The sequence below is a fragment of the Sorex araneus genome, chromosome 2, assembly GCF_027595985.1.
Source record: "Sorex araneus isolate mSorAra2 chromosome 2, mSorAra2.pri, whole genome shotgun sequence".
Taxonomy (NCBI): Eukaryota; Metazoa; Chordata; class Mammalia; order Eulipotyphla; family Soricidae; genus Sorex; species Sorex araneus.
In genome coordinates, this window is record NC_073303.1 from 260,430,537 (window position 1) to 260,446,165 (window position 15,629).

The 15,629-nt window shown below is 67.0% G+C and overlaps 1 protein-coding gene across 1 annotated transcript; it reads left to right on the forward strand.

Annotated features, from left to right (window-relative positions):
• Window positions 1-2,542: 2,542 nt before the first annotated feature.
• On the forward strand, window positions 2,543-14,959 carry GABRP (gamma-aminobutyric acid type A receptor subunit pi). The gene is made up of 10 exons (XM_055128391.1): window positions 2,543-2,617; window positions 4,264-4,331; window positions 4,593-4,711; window positions 6,429-6,496; window positions 6,910-7,127; window positions 8,183-8,265; window positions 10,805-10,942; window positions 11,144-11,296; window positions 12,221-12,408; window positions 14,361-14,959. The coding sequence occupies exons 2-10, from the start codon at window positions 4,279-4,281 to the stop codon at window positions 14,661-14,663; spliced, it is 1,323 nt and encodes a 440-aa protein (XP_054984366.1). The 5' UTR covers window positions 2,543-2,617; window positions 4,264-4,278; the 3' UTR covers window positions 14,664-14,959.
• Window positions 14,960-15,629: the final 670 nt, after the last annotated feature.

Below are 15,629 nucleotides of genomic sequence, written 5' to 3' on the forward strand. Positions count from 1 at the left end.
TGCACCCCGGGCTCCCGGGGGGTCCGGCCTGCACTTGCCCTCAGCTTGTGGCCTGGGACAGCTCGAGTGCCCCCCGCCCTGAGTGCCCCCCGCCCCAAGCCCCCCCATGCCATCCACCGAGGAGCTGCTGGTAAGGCCTGCGGTCTCCTGTGTTTGAGCACTGCCACTCTAGCATGTTCCGTGTGCGGCCAGAGCCGGGTCCTGGACAGGAGCCTGTGGAGCCTGGCACAAGCAGATGAAGTGGATTAAGACAGTACGGGGGCGGGGCTGGAGCGACAGCACAATGGGTTGGGCGTTTGCCTTGCATATGGCCCGGTCGGGCCCACATGTGCCAAGCTTTGGGGGACACATTCCCGCCGGGCAGAGACCCCAGGCGGAACAGCCGCCGTCGGAAACGCCCCTGACACCTGGCACCCAGAGCCCCAAGCCCCGCCTGGGGGTGGGATGCTCGGACTGCAGAGGCTGCGGGGGTGGGGGGGGGCGCCTGGGGGGCAGCTCCTCCCACAAGGAACTGCCCCCCCCCTCGTGAGTTCCTTCCTGAGAAGAGGCTGCTGCTGGCGATGGTGGGAGCTGGGGGCCAAGCCCCTTAGCCTGCCCGTTGCTGAGCCTTATGGGGGGGGAGGTCTGCCCGGCTACGACGTCACTTGTCTCCGGTGGATACACAAGTGCCTTAGACGCTCAGGCAGCGGAGCGATGAACGACGGGGGGTGGGGGGCAGAGGAGCAGATACGCACCCACCCCCAGGCGCACAGAGATGCCCGGGCTCCAGGCAGAGAGGAGGAAGGCGGCTGAGAGGAGGGCACAGGTGTGGGGCAGAGCGGCAGACAGACAGACAGACAGCCGGGAGGGGCCCGGGCTCGCAGGCTCAGGGTAAGAGACGGAGGCCAAGGGTGAGGCACGCGCCAGGCCAGACCCCGGCACACGAGGCCCCAGTACTGCCCAGGGTCACTTGAGCACGGAGCTGGGAATAAGCCCTGCCGGGGGTGGCCCCACTGCTGCCCACCCCACGAGCAGAGTGGGCGTCCCCACAGCGGGCAGGACGGCTGGCCACACAGGCTGAGCTCCTGCATGCACTGCGGGGCCCAAGGAGGAAACAGGGGGGGTGGGGGGTGTCCAGAGCCCTGAGGGGTGGTGGCCACCCGCCACCCTGAGTCCTTCCCCGATATCTCCCAGCCCCCCGCGCCTCGTCCACAGGATGCTGTGACTTTCCAGCCTTTATGTCGTGTGAGAAAGTTCCAGAAGACCCAAGGAAAGTCCCAAACCACTCCCCATGCAGGGGGAAGCGGAGCCTTGCAGGCTGCTCAGGCCCGGGGTGGGGGGTGCGCGGGGGGGTGGGTGGGAGCCAGGCTGCCTCTAAGGGCTTATGCCCGCCCCCCCAGGCTGCCGACCCGCCCTGGGATGTTAGAGGCTCTGGCCTGGCTCCAGGGACACCTGAAGGAGCTGCTTGGTGGCCAAAGGCACCTCCGGAGACATGTGCGCCCGCCGACCCCCCCCACCCCCTGCCTGCAGCTCTTCACTCGCCCCCTCCCCTGGCCCTGCCTCGCCCCCTGCCCACTGCCAGGACAGTGGTGAGGCCAGCGCCCCCGCCGCCTTCTCCCCGGCCCCTCCACCCGCCTCCCTCCCTGCCTTCCAGCCTCCAGGGAATTCCTCCTGCTTCCCACGGGCTGGAGCCCAGAGTGAGTTTCGGGGCCACTGGCGCTGGGTCCGGGCGGCTGTGAAGGGCCTCTGTCAAGGGCCCCGGGGCCGTGGGCGGAGACGCGCACCCAGGAGCGGGTGTGCAGGTGGGAGTGCAGGGAGAAAGCCTGTGTGTGTGTGTGTGTGTGTGTGTGTGTGTGTGGTGTGGGGGAGGGGGACAGCGTGCATTACAGCAGCGGGGGCAGGGGTGCGGTGTTCTCCCAGAGCCCCCACCTGCCCCTTGGCGCATCTGCTCAGCCCTCCCCTCCCATGCGCCAGGCCGCACACTGAACCTTCTGTGCCCCCCACGGCCACCTGAACACGCGCGGGGCAGGGCTGAGCGCCCGCACAGTGGGAAGGCGCGCGCCCCGCACGCGGGTGACCAGAGCTGGGTCCTGGCACCGCCCGGTGCCCAGAGCAGGGAGCAGTACCGGGGAGCACCCGACCCAGCAGCACTGGCGGGAACCTCCCCCCACCCCCCAGGACAAAAGGCCCCGGCGGGGATCTGAGTGGGAGGCAAGTCCCTGCGGCCCTGCTGAGGTCACTGCGGATTCTGCCCCTCCCTCACCCGGGCTTGCGTGTGGTGGGTGGGTCGCCCGCTGGCCCGTGAGCTTTCCTCGGCTCAGTGCCAGCAGTGTTGGGCTGCGAGGAAAAGGGCCGGGGAGTTTGGAGGGGCTCAGCTCGCACCCCCGCTGGAGGCTCACCTAGGGGCTGGGTCAGGCCCCGCCCAGGGGCGGGGCTCCGTGAGGCCCCGCCCACCGCCTGTTTAGCTGCCCTGCTGGTCTTCCCCGCAGACCAGACCATCAGTCCAGAGCGAGAGGGAGGGTGGGGGTCTGAGGATGGGCGGTAGGCTGGGGACGCAGGAGAGCAGGCCTGGTGTGAGAGCTCTCCCCGGAGCCCTCAAGAACCTGTCCTAACTCATCCCCCGCTGGGCACCTGCCAGGTAAGGTCACCTGCCTCCCCGCACCCGTGCCGGGAGGGGCCCTGGATTCTCTGAGCACCCACTTGGTGTGGGGGTCTCTCCACTGTCCTGGGGCGCCTAGCCAGCAGTGGAGGGACCCAGTGCTGGGGACACGGCCCCTCTGCAGAGGTGCCAGAGCAGGCGGGCACGCGGGTCTCGGGGCTCCTTCCATCACCCTCTTCCCTGGCCCGGACCCCCTGCCCTCCCCCGGCCTCCTGCTGCCCACCCCACGCTCCTGTCCCCACCGCCACGACAGCTAGGCGGGGGCTTCGCCGTGCCCGTGGGATGGATCCCTCCGATCCTGTGAGTCTGGGGACCCCGCCTGTCCTTCCCACGGCGAGGCAGAGCGACCCCCCCTCCGGCGACACTCGGGAGAGGCTCGGGCCTCGGGTCCCTGAGGACTCCCTCCAGGAGAAGACAGGACGCGTGTCGGCTGGATGCGGCCTGCTCCCTTCTGCGGGAAGGGGTCACATGGCCAGGGCATGTCCCAATGCACCGTGCACGCTCTGTGTGTAGAGGGAGGAGGCAGAGAGCCCCCCGCCCCCCCGCGCATGCCCACGCAGCCCCGTGGCCCTCTCGGCTCCACTGCCCAGGACGAACCTGCCGGGAGCTGGCTCAGAACCGGGGGCCCAGCCCCCCCACCGCCCCCCACTCACCGGCAGCTGCTGTGCCACGTGGGGCGAGGCCACGGGCTGCACTCACCCCTGGGACAGGCTCGAACCTGGGACGCGCCCTCTGGCTCACAGTGTTTCTCCCTCTGGTCTTGCTTGGGGCTGGGCCTGGCGGGGCCGGGCCTTACTCCTGGGGTGCTGAGGATCAAACCCAGGACCCCCCTGTGCGAGGCAAGCGCCTGCTGCTGGCCCCAACCCCGCTGCCGTGGAACGTTGTATGTCTGGTTTGCGTTTCTGCAAGGACCGTGCGTGTCTCCTAAGGGAGCCGTTTCCCACCCAAACGCCAAACCCCAGGACGGGCGCGCTCACCGAGAAGGGGCCACCCCACTCCCTGGGTCAGCCTGTGGATACGCCTGGATTCCCTCCCGGCCCTGGGGGGGTGGAGGCAGGGCTACCCCAGGGTCCCCACCGAGGCCGGGTCACCACAGGACAGTGCCTGGGACCTTGACCTTTCCTGCCAACGCGGGGACCGCCCGCACCCCAAGGCCACCCTGGGCTGGGAGGGGGTTGTGGGAGCCGGCAGAGCCAGTCTTCAGTCTGTGCAGCCCCCGGCTCACCGGTGCAGGGCAGGAGGGGATGCTAGGGGGCGCGGAGGGCGCAGTGCGGGGCATGGACAGCCCGGGGGACCCCCAGATGCACAGCCGGGGGCCCACCCTGCTGCAGTGGCCCCCAGAAGCCCCCAGGGTGCCATGGCCAGTCCTGGGAATGGCTGGCCTGAGCTCCTCTCCCCTGCGGGCTATGGGTCCCTGGGAGGAGACGCCGGGGAGTACTGAGCACTGTTTGGGAGTCAGGTATAAAGTGGGAAATTCAATCAGGAAGCCGTGAGGGGCTGGAAGGCCGGCGGGGAGCGGAGGCTGGTGACGCTGCGGCCCCCATGCCCGCCCGGAGCACAGAGGCGGGCACGGGGCCCTGGGGGGTAGGGGCGCTGGGCTGGCTCAGCATTCCCCTGTCCCGCAGGGCTGCGCTCTCAGGATGACGGCCGCCCTCCAGCGCCTGCTGCTGTGTCTGAGTCTCCTGGCGGCCAGGTGAGCTGGGGGCGGGGCCGCCACGGAGGGACCCCTCCCCCCAACCCTCCCCCTCCCTCCCCCTCAGCCTCCCCCCTCCCCCGCCCCTGCGCCCAGCTTCCCCCGCAGGCCCGTGGCGGCTGCGGCGTCCCTGGAAGGGCTCCCCACGGCTGGTGGCTCCCGGTGCAAGGCCACGGGGCAGTAAGGTGGTGGCGGGCGGGGCGCGGGGCGCGGACACGTGCGGCCAGGGCTTGCCCCGGACCCGGCCCGTCTCCCTTCCAGGATGTGCGCCTGGGGCGGCCAGCTGGGCAGCGAGGGCAGCAGGCGGGACAAGCTCTTCCTGCCCGGCTTCGAGAACCTCACCGCGGGGTACAACAAGTTTCTCAGGCCCAGTTTTGGCGGTAGGTCACCCCGTTCTGCTGGAGACCCCGGCCCGGGGCGTGTGGGGGGTGGGGGAGGGGAGGGCCCCCACTTACAACTCACGGAGGAAGCTCCGCCTCCCAGTGTGGGACCAGGACGCAGCTCAGTGGGTGGGACAGGGCGGCTTGCGGGGCCAGGGGCCAGGGGTCCGACCTCCTGAGCTGTCTGGGGCAGGGGGGACCCGCAGCCTGGGGGGGTCCTGATGCACACACAGGACAGCAGTAGCCTCCAGCCCTGGGGGTCAGCACCCGAGCCCCCCCACTCCCTCTCCAGGGCATTCCCGGGGCCCCCTGCTCTCCTGACCACCAGCGCCCCCCACCCCCCGTCCCCCCAGACACACCCTGCTCCTTCTCCCCTCTCTGCCCCCCACGTCTGCTCAGAGAACCTCCTTACGCCAACGCCCCACGCCCTGGCCACGGGCTTCCAGACCCTTCCCCACCTGGAATTCCCCCTCCTGACTCCCGCCCCTCCTGCCACACACCCCGCAAGAGGCCCACCCCCCATCCCGTCTCAGAGCGAAGAGGTCCTCTTTGCCCCCCCTCCCGGGACTCATGCCCAGAGACGCTGCCTTGGCCAGAGCCCTGCCTGGGCTCACGCGGGATATGGGGGCTGGAGCACTGCAGCCTCCCGGGAGGCGGGGGGCGGGGGTGAGCACCCCCCTCAGCCAGTGAGACGGGGACCCTCCACCTTGGGCGAGGGGCGTGAGGCCCAGGCCCCCCGGGGCCTGACAGGAAGCCTCGGTGAGAGAGGTGAAGCCAGGTCCCTGGGGGCTTGTCTGCCCCTCCAGGAACCAGCAGAGCGGGGCCAGCCTGGGGGCGTGGCCCAGCGCGGGGACGGTCCGGCCTCGTTCCTGGGCAGACGCTGCCCTCTGCTGGTGGCTTGATCTGCTCGCATGCGGGGAGGAACGCCAGACGCCCGTCCCTCAGAAGGGCCAGGGGAGAAGGCGGGAGGCCGGGGTGGGATGGCGGCACTGCCAGGAATAACCCCCCATCCACCTCCGCCCCCCCAAGTAAAAGATGAGCCCCCTGAGGCCCGGCCTGCAGCGACGGGGTGCCCCCTAAGGAGCAGACGGGGGCTGCAGCTGTCTCCCCTCTGCTGCCTGGCAGCCCCCTCTGGGCCAGGTCCTCCCGCAGACCCCACAGACCCACAGCGCCCCCACCCGGCTCTTGCTGGGAGGCGCACGGGGCTCGGACCCACACACAGAGAGGCTTAGCCACTGGCTCAGGACACACAGTGCGAGGAGGCCTGTGGGGGCCATTCCAGCAGCTTCCAAGGCAGCGTGGAGCACTGGCCACCCCCGCCGCCTTCAGCACTTCCTGGGGGGCTGCGAGGCCCTCACCCCCTTTGCACATCAGAGAGCGTCAGCTTCCTCGGGGGCCGAGACCCGCCTGGCCTGGCTGATGGGCACGGCCAGAGGGTTCCCAGACTGGACACCGCTGGGCTGTGGCCAGGTGGTCAGTGCTGAAGAGGGAGGGGCTTCCGGGGGGCAACGCGTTAGGAGGCGAGAGGGGCTCACCGTGGGGGGTCTCCGACGACCCCTGGTGCGCTGACCCCACAGGCCCCCAGACCTCCGGCTTCTGGGCGACCGCGTGGACGGCCATGGCACGGTCTTGTCCGTAGGACGCTGAGCACGTGCTAGGCGCCCCACAGACCCCCAGCCCCTTTGCCTGGACCCCCTGGTTTCCTCTCCCCTCCCAGGGGAAGCCGTGCGGGTGGCCCTGAACCTGGACATCGCGAGTATCTCCAGCATCTCGGAGAGCAACATGGTAAGCGCGGCTGCGGCCACCCCCTCCCCGAGCAGAGACCAGGGCCCTGCAGGGCTGGGAACGGCGGGGGGAGAACCTGCCCCGGGAAACCAGCAGGGTGCGCTGCACCTTCCTGAAAACCAGCCCTGCAGAGGGCCCCGGGCAAACGCAGACGCGCAGAGGGGGTGTCCAGGCCCGTGGACACCGGGAGCGGGGAGAGGGGACGCAGGCCTTGAGAGCCGAGTCACCGAGTCACGCCACGGCACCCGCTCCCCCAAGGCGCTGTCAGAGGCGAGACCACTCACGCCCCCGGAGACGGGGCCTCGTGCTCCATGTGACCCCAGGGCCCCGGACTGGCTCCTGGGGGCTCCTCGGAGGGGCAGAGAGAGAGAGACGCCCTGCCCCCACCCGCCGGCTCTCCCTCTCTCCCGCAGGACTACACGGCCACCATCTACCTCAGGCAGCGCTGGACGGACGAGCGGCTGGTGTTCGAGGGCAACCAGAGCTTCACGCTGGACGCGCGCCTGGTGGAGTTCCTGTGGGTGCCTGACACCTACGTCGTGGAGTCCAAGACCTCCTTCCTGCACGACGTCACCGTGGGCAACAGGCTCATCCGCCTCTTCGCCAACGGCACCGTGCTGTACGCACTCCGGTGAGCCCCAGGGCCCCGCTCCGTGCTGAGGGCCGGGCGGAGGACACAGACAGACAGACAGACAGGCAGGCAGGCAGAAAGAGAGGCAGGTAGACAGACAGACAGACAGGCAAGCAGGCAGGCAGGCAGACAGACAGGCAGGCAGACAGACAGACAGAAAGAGAGGCAGGCAGACAGACAGGCAGGCAGGCAGACAGACAGACAGGCAGACAGACAGACAGGCAGACAGGCAGGCAGGCAGACAGACAGACAGACAGGCAGGCAGGCAGGCAGACAGACAGGCAGACAGACAGACAGACAGGCAGACAGACAGGCAGGCAGACACACAGACAGACAGGCAGACAGACAGGCAGACAGACAGACAGGCAGACAGACAGACAGGCAGACAGGCAGACAGACAGACAGGCAGACAGACAGACAGGCAGACAGACAGACAGACAGGCAGACGGGCAGGCAGACAGACAGACAGACAGGCAGGCAGACAGACAGGCAGACAGGCAGACAGACAGATAGGCAGACAGACAGGCAGACAGGCAGGCAGACAGACAGACAGGCAGACAGACAGGCAGGCAGACAGACAGGCAGACTGACAGGCAGACAGACAGACAGGCAGGCAGGCAGACAGACAGACAGACAGGCAGACAGGCAGGCAGGCAGGCAGGCAGACAGACAGACAGATAGACAGACAGGCAGGCAGGCAGGCAGGCAGACAGGCAGGAAGACAGACAGACAGGCAGGCAGGCAGACAGACAGGCAGGCAGACAGAGAGACAGACAGACAGACAGACAGGCAGGCAGACAGACAGACAGGCGAGAGGCCGAAGGCAGGCCCGAGTCGAGACATGCTCTGGATATGCCCGGTCCGGTGGGAGCATCAGAGGGGCGAGTGAGCAACGCGGGGAGAAGGGCCGGGGGCGCTGTGGTGCCGGGACCATGTGCACCCGAGGGAAGCAGCTAGTGGCACCGGAACATCCTTTCTCAGACGGAACACGACGGCCAGCGGCCCTTCGTGCCGCTCGGCCTGACCCTCACCTGGACCCTTCCTCCCCTCCCCAGAATCACGACGACCGTGGCCTGCAACATGGACCTGTCCAAGTACCCCATGGACACGCAGACCTGCAAGCTGCAGCTGGAGAGCTGTGAGTACCCCCCCCCCGAGGGTCTCGGGCACCCCGCCGAGGGCCCCGCCCGCTGCCCGCGGGGCCGGCCTTCTCCCGTCCGCCCCGCCGAGCCCGGACACGGCCCAGAGACAAGCCTGCGCCCAGTAGCTGCCCGCTAGTGTGGACAGGGCGGCCCAGCACACGGGCCAAGGCCCAGTGACCAGAAAGAAGAGTGCGGGTAGGGCCAGCCGAGACACGGCCACCGGCGACCACCCCTCACCGCGCTCCCAGCTCCGAAAGCCAAACTGCAGTGACCTGCTGAGCGAAGGGGCCAGGTGTCTGGGAACATGGGTCGCTGTCCCATAGCGGGGTGGTTCCCGCAGCGCCCCCGGGATGGCCCAGAGGTCAGGGCACTCGCTGGGCACGCGGCTGGCCTGTTAGAGCCCCCAGCACCACCGAGCGCTACTAGGAGCGCTCCCTGAGCACCGGGCCAGGAGCAACCCCTGAGCACCACCGAGGCTCAGCCCTGCCCCTGCCCTGCCAAGACAATGCCAGGAAGCGAGTACCCACGCCTGGGCTCTTGCTCTGTGCTCACATGTCCCGTCCAGGCCGCCGATCCTTCGCACCCCTCCTCCCCGGTCCCACGCGCCCTCAAACCCTTGGCTCTCCCGTCCCTGCCCGGGGGACTCCTTGGCAGCCAGGGCGCAGGGGCCCTTCCCAAGATGCCGCGTGAGGAGGCTTGTCCCGGGGCTGTCTGAGTCTGAGTCGCTCCCCGCAGGCCTGCCCCCTGGGGAGCGGGGCCCGGTGACGGGGACCCTGGGTGGCCCGCCCCTCGGGCAGGAACTAGCAGGAGGGAGCCCCACGCTGGGCGCCAGAGGCAGGGGTCCCCCTCGCCCCCTCCGAGCCATGTTGCCAGATGGGAAAGCGCCAAGTGTCGGGCAGAGGAACCACGTGTAGGTAGAACCTCCGTGAGGCGACGCAGGGGTGCCACCGCCCTTAGCTCCCCGGTGGCGCCCCGGGGAGTGAGTAATTGCTCTCCGGGCTGTGCTCGGCTCAGCCTCCCGGGCCAGGTGCTCCTGGAAACCGCGGGGCCCCGACTGCACAGACCCACCCACTGGGGGCCCAGGAGCCGCGGGTGCTGACTGCTCATTGGCCGTTATTCTGGGTCCCGAGGCCAAGGGCTCGCTCTTCTCGCCCGCCGTGGCTAGAGAGGGACGGATGCCATCCGAGAGCCGCTCGGGTGGGGGCTCGGGGCCGGCGGGTGCAGATCTGAGTCTAATCCCCGGCACCTCAGGAGGGACCTCGAGCTGCCCCGGGGGGGGTGTCCCCGAGTGCAGAGCCAGGAGGACGCCCCGGGCGCAGCCGAGTGTGGCCCCAGACACGAGGACTAAGTCGGGGCCGTTATGACCCGCCTCCCCACACGTGGGTTTCTCCTGGGGGGGGGGCTCTGCCCATGTCCCAGGACCCCAGCGCATCCCGGGCACTGCCAAAGGCCACCGTGTTCACGGGAACCTGGGGTGGCGGCGCCCTCCCTGGGCTCCCGGCCCAGCCCTGAGCGGGCAAGCAGGGAGGGCGGGCGGCACCAGAGTCCGGCGGCATGCTGGGCTCCGTGTGTGTGAGCACTGGCCGGGGGAGCTGCTGACCGCCCCGGGCCTCAGTTTTTTGGTTTGTGTGTTTGTTTTTGCGTTTTTGGGCCACACCCGGCGATGCTCAGGGGTGACTCCTGGCTCTGCACTCCGGAATCACTCCCGGCGGTGCTCAGGGGACCCCATGGGGTGCCGGGGATTGAACCCAATCCGGGTCAGCTGTGTGCACAGCAGACGCCCTCCCCGCTGTGCTATCGCTCCAAACCCCGGGCCTCAGTTTCCTCCTCAGTAAAGTGGGGAGAGTGACGCTAGCCCAGCAGTTTTGAGATGCGGCCATCAATCAGCCATCCCAGAGGCGGACTGCCCAGCCGGGGGGGGGCCACAGTGCCCAGCAGGCACCCAGCGGGCAGGCGGTGACCGAGGGCCCCTTGTCCCTGTCCACCGTCGCTCGCCGCTGCCACCCCCGACCCCGGGGAACCTGATGCCTGCTCTGTCCTCCGGCCCTCTGATATTCCTTGGGAAGGGGACGGAGAGACCAGGGCGGCGGCCTCCTTCCCTGCCGTGTCTTTCCCCGAGCAGGACGAGTCCGTCGGTCCCCCAGCCCCTCTGGGGCCTCACCTGATGGTGCTCGGGGCTTCACTCCCGGCTCTGCAGTGTCCTGGGACAACCAGGAAGGGCCTGGCCTCAGCGTGGCACCAGCCAGGGCAGAAGGGGAGCGGGGGCGGGCATGGGAAAAGACGGCGCCCCTGCAGGCTGCTGCGGGCTCTGCGGGGTGCACACGGGAGTTGGTACGGGTCCTGTGTGTATACACGCGAGCTCTGAGCACACGGGGCGAGCCCGGGCCGGGCCTCAGCACACAGCCCTGGGGGTCTGCTGGGCTGGCCGGAGGCTGCCTTCATGCAGGACCTCTCGGGGCCTGGCTCCCGGGCCCCCACAGCCATCCCCCAACCCCGGGGCGGGCGTGGCGCTGACCCCAGGGCCGCCCTCCGCAGGGGGCTACGACCAGGACGACGTGGAGCTGAGCTGGCTTCGAGGCAACGACTCGGTGCGCGGCCTGGAGAACCTGCGGCTGGCGCAGTACACGGTCCAGCAGTACTTCACCCTGGTCACCACGTCCCCGCAGGAGACAGGTGACGGCCGCACCCGGGCCGGCCGCTTGCGCTTTTTCCCTCAGGGACCCTCCTCGGGAGGGGGGGTGCGGGTGACGTGGGGTTCAGCCTTGGCGCTTCCACCTGACCCATGCCCAGGACCGAAGCGGGGGGAGGGGGGCCCAGGGCCGGCGGCCTCCCCAGGGACTGGCCGCCCCGTCCCCGACACTCTCTCCCCTGCAGGCGTCTACACGCGCCTGGTCCTGCAGTTCGAGCTCCGCAGGAACGTCCTGTACTTCATCCTGGAGACCTACGTCCCCTCCACGTTTCTGGTGGTGCTGTCCTGGATCTCCTTCTGGATCTCCCTGGACTCTGTCCCCGCGAGAACCTGCATCGGTACGTGGCTGCAATGGGGAGGGGGGTCCTCTGAGACGGGGGGGGGGATGGGGGCTGCAGGGGGGGAGAGAGGGAGAGAGAATCACTCCTACTTAGGGGAGTGATTTTTGAGTTACTGACTTACTTGTCCTGGCCATACCCCGCGGTGCCCGGGGCCACTCCTGGCTCTGTGCTTAGGGGCCCACAGGCCACAGACTTTATGGGGGCTGAGCGAGAGCTGGGGATGCAGCACCTTCACCCCTGCACCCTCTCTGCAACACTGGTTTTTGTTGTTGTTGTTGTTTTCACTGAAGGGGGAAATGCCAGGGATTGAACTCACACATGCAAAATCGTCCACATTCTGGGGCCGGAGCCATAGCACAGCGGGGAGGGCATTTGTCTTGCACATACGGCCAACTCAGGTTCAATCCCCAGCATCCCATATGGTCCCCTGAGCACTTCCAGGAGTCATTCCTGAGTTCAGAGCCAGGATTAACCCCTGCACATCGCCGGGTGTGACCCAAAAATGAAAAAAAAAAAAAGTTGCAGTCCGCAGCTGATCTCTCCTCCCGGCCCCTATGAGTACTGAGTTTGCTGTTTGGGGACCAGCCTGGCGGTGCTCGGGGCCGACTCCGGGCTCTGTGCTCAGGCCTCACTCCTGACGGGGCTGGGGGGACCCTCTGGGGCTCTGGGCACTGGCCCGGCTAGTTGGTAGCGGGGCGCGAGCCCGAGTGCGTGTCCCAGTTTCTGCTCTGCGGAGGCCCACACAGCCCCAAAGCCTGGTCCGTGCGGTGGGCGGTGGCCGCACACGCCGCCCCTTCAACTCACCGCGGCCGCCATGCTGGGGGCTTAGACCACCCCCCGCCCCGCCAGCTCCAGGAGAACCAACCCTGTGCCCTCAGGCCCTCTGACCCTCTGTCCCCCTCCGGCCCCGCCCGACCCCAGGCGTGACCACGGTGCTGTCCATGACCACGCTGATGATCGGGTCCCGCTCGTCCCTGCCCAACACCAACTGCTTCATCAAGGCCATCGACGTGTACCTGGGGATCTGCTTCAGCTTCGTGTTCGGGGCCCTGCTGGAGTACGCCGTGGCCCACTACAGCTCGCTCCAGCAGCTGGCGGCCAAGGAGCGGGTGAGAAGGGAGACTGGCCCCGCCCCTCCCCACGCAGCCCCGCCCCGTGCAGCCCCGCCCCGCCCCGCCCCGCCCGGGGACAGAGGACAGTCCAGCGGGGAGGGCGTTTGCTTTGCATGCAGCCAGCCAGGGATCTATCCCTGGCATCCTGTAGGGTCCCTCGAGCACTGTCAGGAGTAATTTCCGAGTATAGAGCCAGGACTAACTCCAGAGCATCGCTGGGTGTGACCCACACCCCCCCAAAAAAGCCAAAAAAAAAAAACACCCCAAACAGAATCCCCACCCCGTGGTTCACTGAGTATTGCCGGGTGTGACCCCACCCCCAAAATAAGCCAAAAAAACCACACCCCAAACAGAACCCCCACCCTGTGGTTCACTTAGCCACGCCCCCCCGGCCCCGCCCCCCGCTGCTCCCACCCCCATTCCAGTGGGGGCAGCTACAGCTCACCAGGCTGCTCCCTGAGGAGATCTCAAGAGGTGGAATTTTCTAGCAGAAATAGTCATCACTTGTACGCCACGTAAGCCCCCCCCCCCCCAACCAGGACAGACTGCCGTGAGGACGCTGGCATCAAACTGAACAGGACCAGGTTGTTGACACGCGTCAGGATAATTAGGGTTTCACTGCTTGATTCTCTGTGGCGTTCCGCATCCCCCCCCCCCCCGCCCCCGGCCACGCAGGGGGCTGACCGTGGGGAGTGGGCGCAGTCTGCTGAGAGTCTGTCCCTCGGGGCTGGAGGGACGGCAGGCAGGCCCCCTCACTCGCCCGAGACTGACGCACACAGAGCCCTGGGCCCCAGCACGCGGGGGTCCCGAGCCGAGAGCCAGGAAGGAGTAAGCCCCGAGCACCCCTGGGGTGGCCAAAGAAACCCAGACCAAGAATGGTCGTTGTCCACGGATACGGACATGCGCCTGAGGTGGTAGCAGGCTCTTGGCAGACGTCCTGTCTTCCAGAACACTCTGAGAGCCCCGGAAGGCTATCCCCACTCCCTTCCGGGGCGGGTCCCCGATGACTCCGGTCTCTCGTTTCCTCACCACTAGCCCTGGGAGGGTCCAGCACCCTGTTCTTTATCATTTGGGGGTTTATTTTTGCTCATTATCCTGCACTTTGGTAAGCAAATGTCTGTCGTAACTGGACTTCCAAAGAATCCCGGAGTTCCATGGGAATCATGGAATTCTCAAGGGCACGGAACTGAATTGGTTTGGGGGAGCCTAAGAGTTCAGAGCATCAGCTGATTGCCCAGGGCAAGGGGGAAGGGCAGAGAAGGGCGAGGTGGGCTCGGGCTCAAGTGTCATGGCGATACCCGGGGATGGGACTGGGAAGGAACAGGGCTCAAGAGGCGTGAGTGAGGTTTACACTGGGGGTGGCACCTGTAAAAAAAAAAAAAAAAGGTGGAGGGTGCAGAGGGGCCAGGCTAAAGCAGGGAGGACACTTGCCTTGCCTGTGGCTCACCCCAGTGCTATTCCTGGTGTCCCGTATGGACCCCGAGCACGGCCAGGATTACCCTTGAGTGCAGAGCCAGGAGGAACCCCTGAGCATCGCCAGGCATGTGCCTCTCTTCCCCGCAGCCCCAAAAGTGGGGCTAGCCCTCCTGGGTTCCTAGAGCGTGTTGAAAGGCATAATGTGAGGCTGTTTCTCCATGGACACAGTCTCACACGCTCATGCTGGCCAGGAACCAGGCACAGTGGACACATCCTACCTGCCAGGAAGACGAGCCACGTGCCTCCGTCTCCCGCCGGCTTCCTTAAGGGCACGAGCGTCGGCAAAGCACTGACGCTGTGCGGCCGTGGCCAGTCCCAGCACGTTGGGCCCCGGGCAGGCAGCACCTCCCGGCCACACTCGGGAACCCTAACCGGGCAATGCCTACGGCTCCAAGGCTGAGCTTGCGGCCCACCCCCGCGCCATGGGGGCCTCCGGCACTCAGCCACTGCCCGCCCGCCCGTCTGTCTCCTAGGGGGCGGCCAAGGAGGAGGAGGAGGTCCACATCAGCAACATCATCAGCAGCTCCATCTCCAGCCTCAGGCGCAAGATCAGCCTGGCCAGCATCGAGATCTCGGGGACCAACAGCGACTACCGCGACCTCACCATGAAGACCAGCGACAAGTTCAAGTTCGTCTTCCGGGACAAGGTGGGCAGAATCGCGGATTACTTCACGATTCAGAACCCCAGCAACGCCGACCGCTACTCCAAGCTGCTCTTCCCGCTGATGTTCATGCTCACCAACGTCTTTTACTGGGCCTACTACATGCATTTCTGAGCGGGGACCGCGTGGCGGCAGAACGGCGGCCTGTCCCGGAGGCCTCAGCCATGCACACGCCCGGGCTGATGGGCAGCTGGGCGTCGCTCCCCAGAGAAGGGACCCTCCCCCGTGAAGCCCCTAGTGTTGCAGAAAAGTCAGCCCCTTCCTTTTCTCGACTTTACCAAAGATATGCCATGAACCCCGAGAGCACAGACCAACTCACCTGGCCTGCCTTCCCCTCCAGTGAGAAACAAGGAGACGCCCAGGTGGGTTAGTCACACACACACACACACACACACAGAGACACACACACACACACACACACACACACACCTGGCCTGCCTTCCCCTCCAGTGGAAAACGAGGAGACGCCCAGGTGGGTTAGTCTCACACACACACACACACACACACACACACACACACACACAGACACACAGAGACACACACACACACACCTGGCCTGCCTTCCCCTCCAGTGAGAAACGAGGAGATGCCCAGGTGGGTTAGTCACACACACACACACACACACACACACACACACACACACACCTGGCCTGCCTTCCCCTCCAGTGAGAAACGATGAGATGCCCAGGTGGGTTAGTCTCTCTCTCTCTCTCTCTCTCTCTCTCTCTCTCACACACACACACACACACACACACACACACACAGTGTCAGGCAGGGCTTCTTTCCGGAAGAATCCCGCACACGAGCATCCCCCTGAGAGGCGATTCAGCCCGGGGTGCCCCGGGGCTGGCACCGTGTGGGGTGCCTGTTCGGCTGCCAGACGGAAGACGGGCCTGACTCTACTCGCTGCCCGTCACTGCGCCAATGATGCCCAGATAAGTTTCTGCTACATCCTTCAACTGTCCCCAAATTCTAGCCAGCCCACACCCCTGGAAAATAAAATAGAGAAACGAGCGGATGAACGATGCCAAACCCCAACCTCCTCTTTCTCAGACGCAGAGGCCCCTCCAGGTGAGAAGG

Bases quoted from the DNA above. Each gene is read 5' to 3' on its own strand.
- GABRP (XM_055128391.1), top strand. From the start codon at position 4,279: ATGACGGCCGCCCTCCAGCGCCTGCTGCTGTGTCTGAGTCTCCTGGCG. The intron at 4,332-4,592 runs GTGAGCTGGGGG...TCTCCCTTCCAG, and splicing joins CTGAGTCTCCTGGCGGCCAG to GATGTGCGCCTGGGGCGGCC. The intron at 7,128-8,182 runs GTGAGCCCCAGG...TCCCCTCCCCAG, and splicing joins ACCGTGCTGTACGCACTCCG to AATCACGACGACCGTGGCCT.